The sequence below is a fragment of the Aspergillus multicolor genome (genome assembly GCF_047715735.1).
Source record: "Aspergillus multicolor strain CBS 133.54 unplaced genomic scaffold BDW74scaffold_43, whole genome shotgun sequence".
NCBI lineage: Eukaryota > Fungi > Ascomycota > Eurotiomycetes > Eurotiales > Aspergillaceae > Aspergillus > Aspergillus multicolor.
Genome location: NW_027395994.1, coordinates 135,352 through 153,806, shown reverse-complemented (window position 1 = coordinate 153,806; position 18,455 = coordinate 135,352). Strand labels below are relative to the sequence as shown.

The 18,455-nt window shown below is 53.9% G+C and overlaps 10 protein-coding genes across 10 annotated transcripts; 3 read left to right on the top strand and 7 right to left on the bottom strand.

The window, feature by feature from the left end:
- The first annotated feature begins 343 nt into the window (after positions 1-343).
- Positions 344-1,211, top strand: BDW74DRAFT_162748 (uncharacterized protein). The gene has a single exon (XM_073726007.1). It carries the CDS (start codon positions 382-384, stop codon positions 934-936), a length of 555 nt encoding a protein of 184 aa, XP_073578675.1. The 5' UTR covers positions 344-381; the 3' UTR covers positions 937-1,211.
- On the bottom strand, positions 1,193-1,757 carry BDW74DRAFT_162747 (uncharacterized protein). The gene is made up of 2 exons (XM_073726006.1): positions 1,579-1,757; positions 1,193-1,495 (listed from the first exon to the last, which is right to left on the bottom strand). The coding sequence occupies exons 1-2, from the start codon at positions 1,673-1,675 to the stop codon at positions 1,287-1,289; spliced, it is 306 nt and encodes a 101-aa protein (XP_073578674.1). The 5' UTR covers positions 1,676-1,757; the 3' UTR covers positions 1,193-1,286.
- Positions 1,758-3,147, top strand: BDW74DRAFT_162745 (OBAP family protein). Its single transcript, XM_073726005.1, has 2 exons — positions 1,758-2,735; positions 2,806-3,147. The coding sequence occupies exons 1-2, from the start codon at positions 2,087-2,089 to the stop codon at positions 2,841-2,843; spliced, it is 687 nt and encodes a 228-aa protein (XP_073578673.1). The 5' UTR covers positions 1,758-2,086; the 3' UTR covers positions 2,844-3,147.
- On the bottom strand, positions 3,142-3,578 carry BDW74DRAFT_162744 (uncharacterized protein). Its single transcript, XM_073726004.1, has one exon. It carries the CDS (start codon positions 3,425-3,427, stop codon positions 3,203-3,205), a length of 225 nt encoding a protein of 74 aa, XP_073578672.1. The 5' UTR covers positions 3,428-3,578; the 3' UTR covers positions 3,142-3,202.
- Positions 3,579-4,322: 744 nt separating this feature from the next.
- On the bottom strand, positions 4,323-6,392 carry BDW74DRAFT_106310 (F-box protein). The gene is made up of 2 exons (XM_073721637.1): positions 5,454-6,392; positions 4,323-5,391 (listed from the first exon to the last, which is right to left on the bottom strand). The coding sequence occupies exons 1-2, from the start codon at positions 5,995-5,997 to the stop codon at positions 4,391-4,393; spliced, it is 1,545 nt and encodes a 514-aa protein (XP_073578671.1). The 5' UTR covers positions 5,998-6,392; the 3' UTR covers positions 4,323-4,390.
- BDW74DRAFT_106302 (polysaccharide lyase family 26 protein) lies at positions 6,393-9,907 on the bottom strand. Its single transcript, XM_073721636.1, has one exon. It carries the CDS (start codon positions 9,596-9,598, stop codon positions 6,788-6,790), a length of 2,811 nt encoding a protein of 936 aa, XP_073578670.1. The 5' UTR covers positions 9,599-9,907; the 3' UTR covers positions 6,393-6,787.
- On the bottom strand, positions 9,711-10,187 carry BDW74DRAFT_106244 (uncharacterized protein). Its single transcript, XM_073721635.1, has one exon. It carries the CDS (start codon positions 10,078-10,080, stop codon positions 9,823-9,825), a length of 258 nt encoding a protein of 85 aa, XP_073578669.1. The 5' UTR covers positions 10,081-10,187; the 3' UTR covers positions 9,711-9,822.
- Positions 10,188-10,263: 76 nt separating this feature from the next.
- Positions 10,264-11,652, bottom strand: bgt2 (GPI-anchored beta-1,3-endoglucanase EglC; the record flags this gene model as incomplete). The annotated part of the gene is made up of 1 exon (XM_073730461.1): positions 10,264-11,652. The coding sequence occupies one exon, from the start codon at positions 11,650-11,652 to the stop codon at positions 10,264-10,266; it is 1,389 nt and encodes a 462-aa protein (XP_073578668.1).
- A 1,488-nt stretch (positions 11,653-13,140) lies between these two features.
- Positions 13,141-15,294, top strand: BDW74DRAFT_188827 (Zn(II)2Cys6 transcription factor; the record flags this gene model as incomplete). The annotated part of the gene is made up of 5 exons (XM_073731818.1): positions 13,141-13,288; positions 13,337-14,567; positions 14,612-14,763; positions 14,805-15,005; positions 15,050-15,294. 5 exons carry the CDS (start codon positions 13,141-13,143, stop codon positions 15,292-15,294), a joined length of 1,977 nt encoding a protein of 658 aa, XP_073578667.1.
- Positions 15,295-15,390: 96 nt separating this feature from the next.
- On the bottom strand, positions 15,391-18,437 carry BDW74DRAFT_183256 (uncharacterized protein; the record flags this gene model as incomplete). Its single annotated transcript, XM_073730460.1, has 2 exons — positions 15,391-18,329; positions 18,389-18,437. The coding sequence occupies 2 exons, from the start codon at positions 18,435-18,437 to the stop codon at positions 15,391-15,393; spliced, it is 2,988 nt and encodes a 995-aa protein (XP_073578666.1).
- Between the last annotated feature and the right edge of the window lie 18 nt (positions 18,438-18,455).

Sequence of the window (18,455 nt, the reverse complement as noted above, 5' to 3'; positions counted from 1 at the left end):
GTTTTAGCCAGAGCGGCGATCGTCTGATTTGCCAGACCCTGAGCTTCCTGCAGATCTTCACGGATGCGCCCATGGCAGCGAGTCAGTCCCCTACCTGGGTAGGTACGCAGTAGGCACCCATCTTGATAACGATAGGATGGTGCAATATCGAACAAGAAGTACGCGCAGAAAGTACCTCGGTAAGCAGGGTGTCGGAGGGTGCCGATACCCTGGGTTTCCCTGTCTAACCGACCGGACACTGCTGACCCTGCCACTGACCTCACCTGCATACCATATATTAACAAGTAATTAAGACTGAGGGGTCTTAATACCGCTGATAAGGAGGTTGCAACCTGCGCCTTCCCCTCACTCCTCACCTGCCAACCTCAGTGCTCACTGACAATGTCCGTCCGCATCTTCTCCCTCCTCACAGGTGTTGTTGTCTTCGTAATTTTCTCCCTCAAAGCCATAATGTCTTCGTCAAATCCACCTCTCGAAATCACACTCGCCTCGCCGTCCATTCCATCATCCTTCTCCGATCCGATAACCCTGAAATTCCAAGCCACCGTCACGAATGAAGCCGACTCCCCCGCAACAGTGTTGAAATGGGGTTCCCCGCTCGACGAGCGCGCGAACGTCCTCGGTGTCTTTGAGATTCGCGACGTTGAAAGCGACGAGGTCATCCCGCTGAATACAATAAAGTTTGCGCGTCAGCTGCCGCCGCCCAAGGAGGACTTCGTCGAGATCCAGCCTGGCGAGAGTGTCGAAGCGAGCGTGACGATCCCGCTTGTTCCGCTGGTGGAGGGGAGGAGATATACCATCAGAGCCAAGGGGTGGTGGCAGGCTGTTTGGGAGTCTCGGATTGGGGATATACCGGATGACGACTTGGATAAGCTTGCTAATGCGTTGAGGGGGGAGTTTTCGTCTGAGGCTGTTGCTGTTGAGGTGGAGGGGTAGGATCGGTGTTTTATCCGTTGGGGTTGTCAGCTGGGTTGTTAGGAAGGCGCGTGGGGGATATAAGCCTCGACATCTGCAGGCTCCTTACTCCTTACATGTCTTTAGGTTCGGTGTGGGTTTTTAAGTGTTCTGCAGCCTGCAATGCACTCTGCACTGCGGGAAATGCATGTGGCGGACGGTTAGGAATTGACTAAAACCGTCCGATGTGCTACAAGGCAGTCGAATAACTAATTTGTACTACAACAATTCAAAAAAGCAATCTTGAAATATTAATATCTTCATTGAATTTCATCAGTTCATAGTATAGTTCAATTTATTTCCCTTGAGGATGGCCAGCCATCAATCATCATTTACTCAAGGTCCACCTTATCCTCAGGCCCGCCGTGCCCCTCAAAGCCCTTTGCTTGTGCAAGGCGTCCGCGGTCATCCCGGATACCGCCCTCATCCTCGTTGATGGGCTTGCGGTCGGAGCCTGTGGCGACGGCATCGCGGCCGTATCTGACACCCGTGGGCTGGTCGAACTTGCGGCCGGCAAACTCGTTGACGCCGGATTCGAGGGCTGCCACGCACCAAAAGTTAGCTTGGGAATTCAAGGGAAAGGGAAGGATGAGGGAGGATGAGGGAGGATTTGGGAGAACGTACTCGAGTCGCTCTTGGGACCGAGACCTTGCTTGGCCTGGTAGGAGTTGAGATCCTGCTCGGCGCGGGCAGCGATGCGGTTGGCTTCGGAGTGGTCCATTGTGAATGTCTTGTGTGTTATAAGAGGTAGAGGATGGAAAGCGTAGGACGTAGTTGTTATAGTGAGATTGATAGATTGCTTGATAGATGATTGATGTTCCTGGAGTGTGAATTGAGGCTTCTATATAGGGTGGTCTCATCAGATGAAATCATGGGTATGTCACTGCTTAATGACGTCACAACATAACATCCTTCTCCTCAGTTTGCACTCTGCAGCATCATATCTCTTCTTCTCGAAAGGGCCATCCTCAGGAACCGATCTTCTCCCAACTGTCTCTACGTCAACATTGCACGTTGTTGAGCTTCATCAATCCATAAAACCACCCGCCGATCGCCCCATCCAGCCCTAACTCCATCCCTTTCTCACCACCAACACCAAGGTTCTCAATCCTCACCCCAAACGCCAGTAGCAATGTCCGACCCAAACAACCCCCTAGAAGCTCCTCTATCAGCCAAGTCCCAAGTCCTCGAAACCGCCGCCTCCGCAACCCAAGACTTCACGCCCATAAACCACATCTGCGCACACCTCCACGCCTTCCACGTCTACGCCGACGACCCCACCCGCTGCGTCGACGCAAACCACTACTGCACCCACCTAACAGAAGACATGCGGCAATGTCTAATCTACGACTCACCGAACAAAGGCGCGAAACTCATCGGGATCGAGTACATGGTCTCGCCCCGGCTCTTCGAAACACTCCCGAACGAAGAGCGCAAACTCTGGCACTCCCACTCTTATGAAGTGAAATCGGGCATGCTGATTATGCCAACTCCCAAGGGCATTCCGAATGTGGTTTGGGAAGAGGCTGAGACTTCGGAGATGCGCGATGTCATTCCGCTGTACGGCAAGACATATCATTTTTGGCAGGTTGATCGCGGCGATCCGGTTCCCATGGGGGAGCCGAAGCTTATGCTTAGTTTTACGGATGAGAGTAAGGTCAAGATGGCGGTGCCGGGGGGGTTGGATGAGCTTGTTAAGAAGAGAGACGAGCAATTTGGGGTTGAGACGGCGAGCAAGAGGGAAAAGAGGGCGGATATTGAGGAGCCGGAGAGGCATCCTGGTATGTAATCAACCTTGTTCTTTTGGATTGGGCGGCTGGTTTGGGATCTAGAGTGCTAATGGTATTGTAGATGCGGATGCGATGTGGGAGATTCACGAGAAGAAGTAAGCCACGGCACCACTAACTAATTTACTCGCACCAAATCATCGCGTGAAGGAATCCGGAATGGTCATCTGTGGATACTTGCATTAAGAAAGGAATTGAAATGTGGGAGTCTACCGTTTTGGAGAGCTGAGAAATGCCAAACGGTTTCTGTCTTCGATATCTATCTAAGGTTCCGCCAATTGGTGGCAAGCAACCATAATTTCTGCATAACAGTTTGACAGTATCTATGCATAATGACTCAATGAATCTGATGAGAACTTACGAAATCCCTGTTTTCCATTGTTGGTTGGATTTCGATACCTATAACTCCCTTGGCTGTGTCATGTTTATCTATCAACAAGCAGTATCTGCTGGATGAACGACTATATTATAACAGAGGAAGACAGTACATCCCCTTCCTGGACATACCATGCCACAGTAAAGAATCGCATACGATTTGTTGGTTCAAAGAATCCTTCTCTTAGCTGCGCCCGGTGACTACACGCATTATGAGCAAAGTACCAGCCATGCCACGCATAGATCAACGTGCATAACAACATCCAGAAGCCGAGAAGGCACTTGCGCTTGGTAGAAAAGCACATGGTCATTGTCTTTGTACATTTACATGTTCATATGCACATTGAAAGCACTACAGTCCATATCCCAGGCAGAGGGAGGGCTCGAATGCCAACGAGACATCATGCATGCTTTAGCGTCGAAAATAGCTTAAATAGCCTGTGGACTACTGACGTCATGCCAGCATAACAACAAGTGGTATAGAGTCAGCTGTATCTCTTCGTTGAGGGCTCATCGACGGCTATTGTTGCATAAGATCTTATGTACTCCATGTACAGGGGCATGGATGCCTGATCATGAGCCAGAAGTCCTGTTACAGTAGCGGTAATCTGCCTTCCAGTCACAGGCTAGCAGCCCAGGGTTTCTCCTGAACGGCTGCTGCTTCATGCCTCTTACCATAGATGTAACGCTAACCCCAGAGACTCCGTTGCTTGCAACATCCAGGAGTCTCGGTGTTCAGATCCCACCCTCGGCCACCTACATATCTGAGGAAATGTTACCCGTCACTTCACTGAGTCGTGGCACCCGACTGAAGACCTCAGCGCAGTGACGGGCAAATGCATTCTCCTCGGAGACCTGGCGAGTAGCTTGGATGCGGAAATCTCAAGCGAATAGAGCAGAGCATAGGGACACCAGACCTAGGTCTGCGAGCATTTCACATTATACATTTTACCTATGTTGTGGATGAGAATCTTATCTGCAGATAGACACTGCGTTCAGGTAACACTATGACGAGGTAGCGAATATCATCTCCATTTGTGAATATTACTTTTCTTTCTCGCTGTGCATTGACATCACACAAGTCGTTCCCCTCTTTCGATGATAAATTGCAAGTAATGAGAAGATTGGCCTTGATTTGAGACTGTTTTCGCTACCCTTAGACATCTAGAAATACATCGGCGTCATACTCCCAGCCAATACAGGCAGACATCCTCAATATCGTACAAGACTTCAGCTCAGACTCACATCTCAACCTCGATATCACCGAGACACCTTCATGTTATCGTCCGCAGCCAGGCAGCAACATCCGCATCACCGGGGCCAATGGTAACATTGAGAATCTCATTACCATTCTGGTCACCGATGATCTTGTGTCCAAGGTTATAATCGCAGCATGCGCACTCGTTCAGATCGTCCGCCGCGAAACTCCGTCCGAGCTGGCATCTCGTGCGCTGAATTTGGATAGATGATCCCGGCCATGCCGGACCGCTCTGAGTCTCTCCCTCCGCTTGATCCTCCGTGAGATAGTCAGCTGCGATGTCCTCCCCATCTGAGCGAATCCCCAGTCCTTTACCCGCCTGTTGCAGCACTGACATCGGGATTATAGGTAACGCATATCGCTCTCGAAACCAATCCGCATCTGGTGTATCAAAAACCACTCTCTCCAGACTTTGCACGTGTCCAGCAGCACGCAACCTCGCAATCGCAATCATAAACATTCTCTCTATCTCCAGCACCGTGCCAGGCCAGATGTGAAGGATCTTCAACTCTCTCAGCGAGGCTGGGAACGGACTGGCGACCAGCGGCGTCAGGTTGAGTGGGTACCCCCGCGCGCGGAGGAGTAAGGGGGTGATTGTCAGCTTCTCCAATGCCGAAAGATGGCTGAAGTTTAGCGCGAGTGGATCACGGGTCCGGAAGCGGCTGATTGTCCATTCGAAGCTGCGGAGGGAAGTCCTTTGCGGTGCTAGCGCTTGCAGATACACGATTTGCTGACTGGATGTGTACTGAACCAGGCCTATTTGGCGGGGGCCAGTTATACTCAGATGTTGCAGGGCGCGCGGGAGAGTCAGCATCTTGGCCAGCGCGATGGGCGAGATGTCGCAACAGAGGAGAGTCAGCGATTGGAGGGGTGTGCTGCGCGCGCTCGTTGCAGTCGCCGCATTGAAGTCTGGGATGGCTGCGTTGTGGATTGTAAGGCGCTTGAGAGATGGAAGTGTCAGGAGGGCTTCGTATTCGGTGAAGAGCCAAGGGGTGTCCAAGGAGAGGCTTATTTCGCCTGTGCCAGGACATCATTAGCCTCTCCTTCTATTCATGAAGGGAGGCTCGATGGGGACATACAACTCTTCAACTTGCTAAGAAACGGACTCCTCACCCACCGCGAAAAGACCCTCCAAATGCTCCCCTGCAATAAAGACCCCAGGCGCGGATCCACGGTCCCCAGCGGTGTCGTCGCAAAGCACGCCTTGATCACCAGCTTTTCCAGATTCTTCAAGTACCCCATCATGCTGTCCAACATATGCGCGAACGACGTAATGAAGATGTAGTGGTCGTGCACGATGAGCTCGCGAATGAGAGCAGCAAGGTCGCCGCGTCGGTATATGACATCCAAGAAGCTGCGGCGGGGTGTGTTGCTGATGAGTTTGTCGGTCACGGCGTCAACACCGGGATCTGGGTGCAGGTTGACGTGTCGGTAGAGGAGAGGGATCGCTCTGTCTCTGAGGTAACAATTGACACGGGCAAGAGTGGCGATGGAGTGCGGCGGAAGATAAGTGAGGATTCGCGTCAGGAGAACTGGCGGGAGGAAAGTGAGGTGCTTGAGGGTTCGGGGGTGTGGTGGGAGGTTGGGGCGAGAGGCCATGTATTGAGCGACGGATTGAGACATGGTGATTGTAGGATGAGGCGAGGTATGGTGGGAAGAGACTGGGAGAGATTGAGGGAGGAATGGTAATAAAACACAAACAAGGAGGGAGATGAAGATGGTGGCATTATCATATAGAGAAATGGGAGGAGTCCTGGCAGTGGTGAAGTGAATGAAATCTGCGTGTTGTGTTACTCCCTTCTAAGGGAGAAAATGGGTGAATGCCACATAACTACCCAACCCGAGTCATCTTGCTCCCTCAAAGGTTCTCTATCGCTTGACACATCTCTGTATTCTGTGTGGAAACAAAACTGAGTGAGAAATCCCTGGTTCCCCTCCACATTGTGTTGTGCAAAGGGGAAGGAGGGGAGGAATGAAAGAGGAAGTAACCATCAGTACAATTGACAAAAAGGTGCAGCACAGCCCAGCCTGGGGGATATGGTTCAGTAGAGCAAGCCTCAACTATAGACTACCATACTACTCAAGATGGACACTGTTAGGAGCCTCCAATTTGATTTGATTTGGCAAGGCAAGACACTAAGAAATGAAGTAAGTGATTGTACAAGAAGCGAATTGTCGAAAAAATGAAACAAACGAAACAGGAGTCAAAGTATAGGTTGAGTACGAAGAAGAAGAGGAAGAACCAAAAGAAGAAGTAGAAGTAGGAGTAGAAATAGAAGTAATATCAGAAGTGAAGAAGTGAAAGACAGAGTAGAAGTAGAAGCGAACATCCATCAACCCCCAAGGCACCAAACCACCTTCGTCAATACCTATATCAAAACACCAACGACCCCAACCCAATCCAGTTGTCAAGCTAAGGATACGGCGACTCCTCAAGCACATCCCCAACAAGCGCCAAATTCTGAATCGCGGCGAGCCCATACTGCGCAAACGCATTCGTACTGATGAAGCTCGCCTCCTCAACTGGAATCAACACATCGCTGCCATTAACAACAACACTGGCCCAAGTCTCATCCGCCAAGAACCCATCATCATTGTTATAGAAGGCATCCCACGCCCGCAACGCAACAGTGCTATTCCCCTCCTGGTTCGCCCAGTACGCTGTGAGCCGCGAATGGCCCTGGATTAGATTCAGGTTGCCAAAACTCTCGCCGTACCGCGCTGTCTGTTCTGCGGCGGACGCGTCGTAGTAGTAGCAGTATTCCAGCCAGTCGCTCTTGAAGCCGGCGGGGGCGTCGGAGCCGTCGTTCCAGTATTCGAGTAGTTCGGAGATTACTTCTGGCAATCCGAAGACGGCATTGAGATGCGAGACGCTGACAAGGCCGGTGTTGTTGATGTCGGCGGGTGGGGCGGTTAAGCTGCCGCTCTCGCTGCTGTAGAGCCCTGAGCCGGTCACGAAGCCGTTGGTGAGGTTTGCGATGCCGCGGGATGTCTGCGTGAGTTTGTACTTAGCCTCCTGCCAGCGCGAACCCCGTCGCTCCCACTCGATCAGCCACCCGCCAGCGAGTCCGGCCCAGTCTGTGCCCAATGAGATGGTGGCGGGCTGGCCGGGTGTAGGCGTCCACCCATCCGTGCGGACCTTGCGGTTCGGATCAAGCACTTCATACGTTTTATCGGTGTCAAGCGCCTCCTCCAGGATCTCGCCGACGCGCTCGTCGCCGCCAGACAGGTAGAAGAAGTACTTGCGGTACTGCGGTTGCGTGATGCGCACCTGCTTCGCGCTGTCGGCGTAGTGCTGCACGCCGTGCCGCGTGCCCAGACCCTTCCAGTCACCGATGTGGTAGACGTCGACTTCGCCCGTGTGTCGAGTAAGCGCTTCAGCGAGGCGGTAGACTTTCGCGTCGCCGGTCCGCAGGAACTGTTGCCAGAGGAACAGGTCGGGCGAGAGCTCGGAGTTGTCCCACGCGTACCCGCCCACGTCGTACCGCCAGATGTGTCGGTCCTCGTCGTACGTGTGCATGTAGTCGCCGTAGTCGAGGAACCCGTACCACCGGCGGTCTTCGACTTGGCCTTCGTAGAAGTCGATCAGGAAGGTGAGGTGGTCTTCGATTGTGGACGCTTTTTCGTTCGACGTGTCCGGGAGGTCCCAGTATGAGCCGAGCGCTTTTGTGTCTCGGATGTAGGCGGGTTCGGCGGCCAGGACGGGCGGTTCGTTGGTGTGCACGCTTAGGGCGGCGAGATGGTCGGAGTCTGGTGTAGCGTCGAAGGCGTAGAGGTAGATCTCGTTGGTGCGCGCGATGCCGTAGGGCGTGTTGAAGCCCGGCTCGTAATCTTCGTAGGTAATCTCCAAGGCGTCGAGTTGCTTTTCGTACGTATCCTGGCCGAGACCGTCGTGGAAGGGACGGAGGTCAAGCGGCGCGGCTTCGGGGCTGTAGAGCCAGATCGTGATGGAGCCTGCATCACTTGCAGCATTCGAGATCTCAACTCCCGTCGGAAACCGCTTCCAGAAATCGCGCAGGCCAACCGCAAGTCCGCCCTTCGTCGCGCCGCCAAGGTACGTCAGGCCATGCGAACGCGTGCCGCCGGGGACATGGATCCACCCCTGCCCGGGCTTCGTGCGCTTCTGGATCGTGAATCCGTCCGGCGAGAGCTGCGCGAGCTTGTAGTCATTCCAGTCGGGGATCCATTGCAAGCGCGTCGTCACACGCGTGTCCCATGTGCTTTCGTCGGGCAGCTTGGTGCCGTTGTACTGCGCGCTGCGGACCTCTTCGCCGGGGTCGCGGCGCAACCCGGTAATTCCCTTCACGGCCTCGTGGAGGAAGCCGCCGTCGACGCCGGGGATGCGCACGTGGCGGTCGTACAGTTCCTCGCCGACGAGTGGGACGTCGAAGCGGATGCCGAGGCCTGAGATAAAATCGGTCTCTGCGTCGCCGTCGAAGACAATACTGTGCACGATGCGGATTGCGTCTGAGCCAGCGTAGAGATAGAACCGGACGACGAAGGACAGCCACGCATCATGATCGCTGGATGTCGGGGCATGCGTGCCGCGGACTGTGACGAGCGCGCGGACGCTGTTTTCGTTGCTGACGGTGACATTCGAGATCTTGCTCTCGAAGTTGAGGTAGTCGATCGTTGTGTTCGCGCGCGAAGCAACATCCTCCGCAACGCCCGACTGCGTGTGCAAGACCAGCTTTCCGTTCTGCCCGACCGTCTGGCCGGACGAGGTCGTTATCGAGCCGATGATTTTGCTGCCGGTTCTCGGGAAGGTAACGGTGATCTTGCCGGTGTCAACGGAGACCTGGCCGCCGCCACTGCTGACCTTGACGCTCTCGCTGCTGTTGCCCTTCACGCCTCCGCCAGACTTAACATTAACCGTGTACCCATCCTCCACACTGTCCAGTTGAGGAATCGCATGGCCAGTCCACTTGATCGAGCCGTCGGCCCAGTACCCGTTTACCCACGACTGGAGTGGGACATCGCCCGATCCACCGGACAGCGAGAACTGGGTGTCATTGAATGTGTATTTCCCGCGCGGCCAGGGGAGACCGAAGGTTGTTCCGGCGACATGGTCCGGCGTATCGCCGACCCAGTGGATGGGGATCGAATCGGAGGTGGTGTTTCTGGTCGAACCCGGGAGGGAGAGGGCAGGTGTTGTGAGTGTTGTGAGGAGCAGGCCGAGGGCCCCAAGGGCGCGAAGAGAAGCGGTGCACAAAGTCATGGCCATCCACCGCAATCTGTTCTCTGCAATGCAGTCAAGTCAATTAGCCAGGTCTTCAGGAACAGAGAGGAAAGAAATGCCCTTTTAAGCACTCAACCCCTCACCAGCACGTCAACCGCAATCTTAAACTCATCACGTCTCCTCCGTCCTCCGTCCTCAACAGTCCGTTATCCGCGCCTCCGCGTCGCGACATTAATCAATCACCCGATCACATCATATTGCATAAGGTACTAGCCTGCCAAGGGGCCTCCAACTGCACGGCAAACAGGGTAGTTCGGGGTCAGTTGCAGCGAAAACAGCAGTATACCCGACCGAGCTACTGCAGGACAGATTAATAGAGCAAGAGTCAAGCAATATGGCATCATCATTGGTGGGAGGGACAAAGGGGAAATCTCCGGCGGGGAGAATGAATGCCGAGCAAACAATGACAAGGGGAGAAGGAATGTCGATCTGCGGGGTAGAGAGGACAAGAACAGCACAATGCGCATTTAATAGTGAGTCGTGCAAAGTTTATTCTTTCTTGTTTCTAACTTGTTCGGAGAATATCTACCGAGATTGATCAAGGAAAAGATCAAATAAGTAAATTGTACAGAAATGAAGGTATGTCAATATTGTAAATAAACCCTATACCCTTTTATGCCAAGCGCCATGCTATAACCAGTCTAGACAATCTAGAGAGCGACCGCGAGGGCAGCGACAAGAATGGCCGCGCCGAAGATAGAGCCGGACAGACGGGAACCAGCACCGGTGAAGTCAGCGGGGTTGGCAGAGGTGCTGGTGGTGGAGTCGGCGGAAGTGCCAGTGCCAGAGGAGCCAGAGCCAGCAGCAGCAGCACCGGAACCAGAGCTGGATCCAGAGCCAGAGCTAGAGCCGGAACCAGAGCTGGAGCCGGGGACAGCGCTGCCGGAGGGAGTAGCAGAAGGAGAAGCAATCACGCTGGAAGAGCCGACGTAGTGGCCGCCAGAGAAGGAACCGGAGGAGCCGAGGGAACCGCCGTGGCCAAGACCAGAGCCGGAGCTGGCGCTGGGGCTAGCAGCCTTGGTGGTGGAGCTGAAGCCGGTGGACTGGGAACCGGAAGCGGAGGCGGAGGCGGAGGAAGAGCTGCTGCCCTTGGAGCTGGAAGCGGAGCAGGTCAGGTCGAAGAGAGGGGTGGTGCTGAGGGTGTTGCCGACGATGCCGAAGCTGGGGTTGGGAGTGGAGGAGCCGGAGGCGTCCTGGAGGAGGTACCACCAGGTGTTGACGTTGTCGAAGAGAGGGCAGCCGACCTCGTCCCAGAACTGCTTGGCGTTCTCGACGGAAGCGACAGCGAGGTTTTGAGAGTCACCACTAACGGGCCAACCGGTCTCGGTGATCCAGACCTCCTTGTTGCCAGCGACAGACTTGGTCTTGTCAACAGACTCCTGGAAGAGAGCCTTGGCGTCGTCGATGGAGTTGTCCATGGTGTTTTGGAAGAAGGGGTATCCGTCGAATCCGAGCCAGTCGACGTTCTCGACAACTTCAGCGTTGGAGCTGTTGGTCCAGGAGTTCCAGGTGTCGACGTGGCCGATGGGGGCGTCGCTCAGGCTAGTACCAGCGATAGTCTCGCGGACGCGCTTGATGTAGGAAACGAGCTCCTCGGGCTCGACACCGATGCCGGCGTTGGCCTGGACACCAATCTCGGAGTTGCGGTAGAGATCCTCGCTGCCGACGGAGATACCGACGACGAGCTTGGAGAACTCCTCGCCGTACTGCTCGATGGCAGCCTTGAGGGCGGCGATTTCGTTGTCCATGTTGCCACCGGAGGCCCAGAGACCGAGCAGGAGGGTCGTCTCTTGGGCGATGGCGGCGGGGATAGCAGAGATGGGGGTGCTGCCGGTGCCCTGGATCATGGTGTAGAGACGGGCACTGTTGAAGCCAGAGACACCGTCCAGGTTCTTCGCAGTCTGGAACTCAGCCTCGAAGTCGGCCTGGACCTTGACGCTGCCATCGGGCTTCGCAGCGCCATAGTTGAAACCCTTGGAGGCGGCCTCGGCGGAGGCAAGGGAAAGAGCGAAAGCGAGGATCTGGGTCTTGGTGAGCATTGTAGCGAGTGTGGTATTAAAAAGAATGTATAGGTAAGGCCAGAGTGGGTGAAGAAGTAATGGGTTGAAGGAATGACTGTGGTGCAGAGAGAGAAGAGAGAGAGATCTTTAAGAGAGCGAGCGAAAGAGCGAGAACACAGTGCAGGTGGGATCGGATCACTGGGCCTAGACTCGCAGTGGAGCTGGGCCGCGTTGTCTGGACGAACTAAAGATAGATCAAAGATGTCCAATTCCACCGCTGCCAACCTTCCTAGTGCGGCCTTAACCAGATCTGTCTGCCGAGAGGCCGAAGAGTGGTACGGTGCCTGCTTTCAGTCTGACGCCGCTGTGCCACTGCAACTGTGGCCGTTCGAGTCTCAACGGGAGAGTTGCGGCGCGCCGGAGGAGACGTGGTTCAGGGTCTCTGCAGTACTTTCCATTGGGCACCAAAAGCCGCCAGTGAGCTGTTCCACGGCCAGCTCATTGACCTCCTGAACTCATATTGCTTTTGATTGCAGCTGTCTTACCTGCTTCTAATTCCGGAGATGAGATGGAATTGTGGATTCGCCACCTCCCTTTTTCCCGGCTCTAGACCGACGTCATTCGCTAGGTACCAGCCAACGCTGATTAGTCACTTCCCCTGGAGGAAATGCATCACATGATTTTCCTACTTCCGTTGCACCGCCACACGACATGGCGGCCTGTCATCGAAGCAAAGTGTGGACGGAGTAAACATGCTGCGAAGGTTAAACATGCTGAGTAGATTCCTTGCCAAAGAGTGCTAAAACCAGGGTCCTTCCAAGGTTGAGTCGCCGTATAATCCGCATTACCCTGACCCTGACTCCGTCGTTCTTGCCACTGAGTGAGGTCATCACTGTGCTCCGGAAAAGGAAGGCGCCACTGAGTAACTACTATATGCATAAGATTATGTACTCCATTAGTCATCATGATGCACAGCACAATCTACGGCCAGTTTGCTCTCGCCTTGATGTCAGAAGGCATATCAAGCCCATCCTGCGATTATATTGATCTATGAGTAAATACTCAGATCTGATGTGTAGTTATCCTGTGATTCATCTAGCCCTCAACGTGGTCGAGACTGAATATTTGTTCTTGGATATTTCTCTCAGCAAATCCTCGCTCATGACAAATTGCGGATATATATTTCCGCTAGGAACTCTGTCCATATTCTGGCTTGGGTCTGGAGAGACATCTCCCGTCAATCCTGCCAATCACTATAGGCGCGCGCTATGACTATGAATCATCACTAGGAAGAAGCGGAAGTGCTCATTCCCGCAATATTCCGGCTAGTTTGCAGTCTTGAAGCCTTTGAATCTAAATTGCGATTCCTTTGGAGTTCCCAGTGTGCACCCGTGGAAGAGAGATAAGGATTCTGCTTATCGGGACGCTATTCCCGAACGGGATGTGTACTCCTGCCATCCGGTCTTTGCTTTCTCCCCTCATTTCTCCAACACATCGTCAAAATGAATATCTCATCTGCTTTGCATTATGAACGAGGCTACCCCCCGGAGACGACGTAGTTTCAAGATCAAGACCAAGTTCGGCGCTGCCCGACAATGGAGAAGCCGGAAGAATCCACCCTGCGACGCGTGCCGACGGCGAAAGACCGCCTGCATAATCGAGACTGTGCCTCCTTGTAGGTGACTCCCGCTGTATGAAACTGGACTACTGAATAACGTGTCAGGCCGGCTCTGTCGCTCGAAAGGTCAAGCATGCAAGTCTATGGATCGCGAGCCCATCTCGCGGCAGAGCTCTGGAGAAACCGTGATCTCCGATTCCGCGACAAACAGCACTGTTGTTGACGCGAGCTACACTAGCATCCAGGCGCTTTTATCGCCCGAGATAGAACCTAGCCCTCTCGACGGAGGACCGACCAACTCACCAAGCCACCGGATTCAGGAATTAAATCAGGCTTTGCCCTACGGTCTTATTTCTCCTCTTAGCGACAATGGGCCGACGGTCGACACGTTGGAAGACAATGAAAATCGGACGGCACATTCTCTTGGTCTTTCTGGCGAGCAAGACACAGACTTACTTGCTGCCTTCCGTTCGGTCATAACCAATGAGAAAGATGGAATTAGTGCCGACGTAATCCAGGCTACTCCCGGCGATGTGGAAGCGGCCGCATTCCCCGTCCACTTCAACCTTTTGATGGACGAGTTTCAGCCGGCGGACGATTTGGCAAAGCAGCGAATGTCCGATAATATCGAAGCGATGGTTTCTCCTCATGCCGCGACACTGGTCCAATTGTTCTTCAAGCACGTCCATCCTGTTTTTTGTGTGGTTTCCAAAGTCAGGTTCCTCAAAGCGTACAAAGAAGACAAGTTGAGGATTCCGGCATCGCTCCGCGGAGTTGTATACGGGCTCGGCTCGACGTTCTGGCAGCACGATCCAGATGTAGAGGGCGTCTTGCAAATTGACCTCCATATCCTCTTTGAAGCGGCTCAGTCGGCCTTGCAGCGGGAGCTTCACGGGCCAAATTTGTGGAGCGTACAAGCATGCTTGCTTCTGCTGCATGAGCGACCGGCGGACAATGCGACTATCGAAACACCGCGGACATGGATTTCTAGCTCTCGAATAGTTGCCTGCGCCCAAATGGCAGGACTCCACCGCGATTCATCGGCTTGGCACCTTGTCCCGGAAGAGAAGAAGTTGCGGAAGAAGCTGTGGTGGGCAACATACGTGAGTGATATTTGGTCGTCTGTGTGCCATGGAAACCCCCCGCTGGTCTATCCAAGTTCATTTACAACTGCACCACCAAGCATGGACGACCTCGCATTCGACGAGGACGTACCTACCGATCTTCAAGAAATGGTCGACGTTTCCAGTCAGACCGTCAATATTTCCACAAGCGCTCGGTTCTTGGAGATGGTAAAGCTCAGCCAGATTCTCCATGGGCTTATTGATTCTTACTAGTAAGTCTCCTGCTTATTTCACGGTCTGTTGTTAATACACATAGCCTTGATTCAAGCTATCAGCAGACAATCGCCCGACCTCAAACCAGGGAGGCTCGGCTTCTAAATATTCGACGCGAGCTTGAGACTTGGTCATCAATGGTTCCCAACTGTGTCACCATGGCTTACGATGGTGCCTCCGCATTTTGCAATAACGGTACGTACACCTCAACAGAAATAGATTCAAGGCTCACGTAGTAGCACCGCTCAATTTGGCTTACTTCGCCGTCCAAGCACTGCTTTTTCGCGCATTGATGAGCCCTGCCCGGATGCCCGCCAAGTCAGACCCAACTTCACCACTCTGCCGATATTTCGAACAAGCCATTGCGGAGTTTCGCAACTTTACTCTGTTCATGAGCAGAATAACTCGGGAGTGTTTGCATGCTTTCTGGGGCGGACGTATGTTCACCTGCCTCCAACTTTTGATGATGCTAACCAGTTAGATGCCCGGTCCCAATTTACGCTCTGCGGAAACTTCCTGATCTACCTCTTCTTGCTCGCGCCTAGCCCACAACAAGTACACGCCGCATTTGGGCTCCTAGGAAGCTTTCACGAATCGCTTCAACGTTTACGCGAATGGGCGGACGATGATGCGTCTCTTGCGCTGCTGCGACCGGTAGCATTGCGCATCGATTCGTTCTTCTTGCATGCCGCGCGAATCATGAGAAATGGAATGAGCGGGACATGAGCTCGTTCAATTTCGGTTCGTCATTGCTTATATACACTGTCTGAATGGTGGTTTCCCCAATGCCTACCCACAGCACAAGCTTTCTATACTTATAAATCAGGCAGCAAAAGTATCAATCACGCTCCGTGGCTTGCTATACTTCCCTATGGGCACGTATTCAATTCCCTCAAATCCCATGGACCCCGGACCTCCCAGAGCCATGCCCCTCGGTGTGTCGGTCCACCTCGGCGAAGCAGCTATGGCGATGATCATTACTTTTAAGCCGTACTTGTACTCCGGCGTGCCCAGTCCGGCTCCGGTCTCTGCATCAAGAACAGCAATCAAGTCAGGCACTGACGCCAGGATCTTTGACTCGCCGCTCGGCAAGACCGCCTCGACAAACGCATTTTCGTTCTTGAACGGCACCTTCAGAGTAGCCTTCGTACCATCCGGCAGTTTCCCGTCCACTTCGAGCACACCATACGTATGACCGGTCTTGAGGATTCGCTCAACACTTGTGATCTTCCCCTCGCCAAGGATCGCTGCGCTTTCTGGACCGCCAACTTCATCGATTATCCGCTTCGCCCTGTCACTGATTGTCTTCTCGAGCGCAATTGCCCGACCGATCCACCAGGCAAGAGAGACTGTGTTGGTGATTGCCTGCTCGCGTACAGTCTTGGACGTCTTTGGTGGTCCGGCACTACCGGCACGACAGCCCATTTCGACGCACGAGGCTCGTAGAATTTTATCTACCAACTTGTCGGTGCGGGAGGCGGTCATTGTGATAAATGACCCGTCACCACTGGCGATTGTCATTGGAACTAGTGCTTCGCCCCGCTCGGTGCCGTAGACGTTGGCCGTCACTTGCCAAGTCGTGGGATATGCGCGTCCCATATAGTCTGCGTCAACGCAGGGGACTCCGAACATTGCCGCAACACCTAAGTTCAGTACGCCGTTCCCTCCACCAATTTCTAACGCCATGAAACCCGCAACTCCTGAGATGCCAGTCGCACGTATAAGCTCTTCGTGTGCCTTGAGACATTCGTCATTCTCAAGCCGCTCCATGCTTACCTCCGGACTGCCCATGTTTCCTGTCCAGCCCACAAGCGCATCGTCGGGGAGGTAGTCTGGTGAAACGACTTTGACAGTGCCTGGAATTTTTCGGACCAGGGCACTGACTTTGAGGAACTCTTGGTATGGGTCACCGCCGCCTCCACAGCCGAGCACTTTGCAGCCTTGGGCGATGAACCCAAGATCTGTGGGTGAGATAATCCACTGCTGGTCTTTGATGAGCGGACGGTAGGAGTGGCTGTCGACAATTTCGTCGTTGGTGCGTTCAGGGACAGACCGCGTAGTTTCCTGTGATTCCTTCTGCTCGTACTCTGCCAAAGGATCTAATGTTTCCGTCACTCCTTGAGACACCATGGCCAATTCTCCGACCGCACGAACCACGATCCTGGCTTTGGCATCCACATACTGTATCGGAAGCATAGTCACCTCGGCAATCTGGACAGTTTCTGACTTCGCTCCATTAGCAACAGCTTTCTCAACCGCCAACTGTGATACGGCCTCCTGCGCTGCCTTGACCGTTTGGTTGGAGGTGTCGACAACAGTGTCAATGACGCCAGATACTCGCGAGATGGCAGCACCGACAGCATTCGCCACCTCCGCCCCCTTCACAGTTCGTAAGCTGCGGACGCCTGTGAGTGGTTCGTCGGTTTTGATCAGCGGAGCGCCTCCACCGACAATTAGGACATCCACGTCTCCTTTCTGCGTCTTCGTCCTGTCTACCAGCGCCGCAATCATTCGTCTCATCACTTCTCGTGCCCGAGATACAAGCTCCGGAGTAATGTCTGATAATCGGGAGGCGTTCCCCATTCCGCGGAATGGATTCGGCTCATCAGGGTTATGAACTCCCGAGGCAGCAACGATATCCGTCGATGTGAGATAGTCTCCTCCGAACAGCCGTGCCTTTTCCAGCAGCTCCAGAGCAACGCTATCGGGGCCGACCGTTAACCGACCATCAGTATCGCGAATAATACTGCCACCACCTAGTCCAATACTCTCGACTGCCGGAAGTGCAAAGTTCGTCCGAACACCACCGACCAGACCCGTAATGGAGCTCATCTGCGGAAGACCATTTGGCAGTAACAATCCGCTATCCGATGTTGTCCCTCCAATGTCAATAACGACCAGTGGTTCCGTCCGCTCTTCCTGCTCGTGTCCGCTCGCCTTTCCAGCAGCCCGCCAGAGAAACTCGCCGCCGCGGATGGAATTTGTCGGGCCCGAATTGAATGTGCGGATTGGCTTGTCGACAGCCTCACCGGCACTGAGGACACTGCCGTCGTTCTGTGTGAGGTATAATGTGTAGGGGCTTCCCTGGAAGATATCCTGCATTGCTTTCTTAAACCCATAGATCGTTTTCTCGGCGAGGGGGCGCAGCGTCGCGTTTAGGATGGCGGCGTTTTCGCGCGATAGGAAACCGAGACCGGAGATTTCGTGGGAGAGCGTAACGCGTGGTCTAAAGGAGCTGCTGGACTTCATTGTCTGAAGGAGAATATCCCGGACTACTACTTCCTGCTTGTGGTTCAATGGCGCGTACATCCCTGATATCACGATATTTTCGACTCCATCTGCGGCCAGCTCAGCAGCGACACGGCGAATTTCCTCTTCGTCCACACTGCTGATTTCTTCGCCCGAAATCTGATACCCTCCATGACAGAAGTATTGTTGCGATGACTCGATGCATGATCGGAGATCGAGCGGAAAGTCAATGAATGGAGGTATTCCGCGTCCGAAGCCTTCCTCTGGTCCGCCGCAAAGTCGAATGACTGCGACCCGACGCAGAGCAGGCGAACGTTGCACGACCGCGTTGACGAAGTGCGTTGTTCCGACGATGACGCAACCGATTGAGGACAGGGAAACGGAAGCGCTTTCGATAACTGTTCGAACAGCATTGGTGATACCAGTCGTTACATCGGCGGTTGTAGGTGCTTTGTGCGATGCGACAATGCTCATCGAGTCAAGCGCGATGAGCACTGCGTCGGTGTTCGTCCCTGCAAACAAGTGTCAGCTGCTCCACCCTTCCTCTTTCATGCACACGGCGTAGACATACCGCCAACATCGACACCAATTCGATATTTGTGCTCTGCTAGACTGCCCATATTGATTGCTCTTTGGAC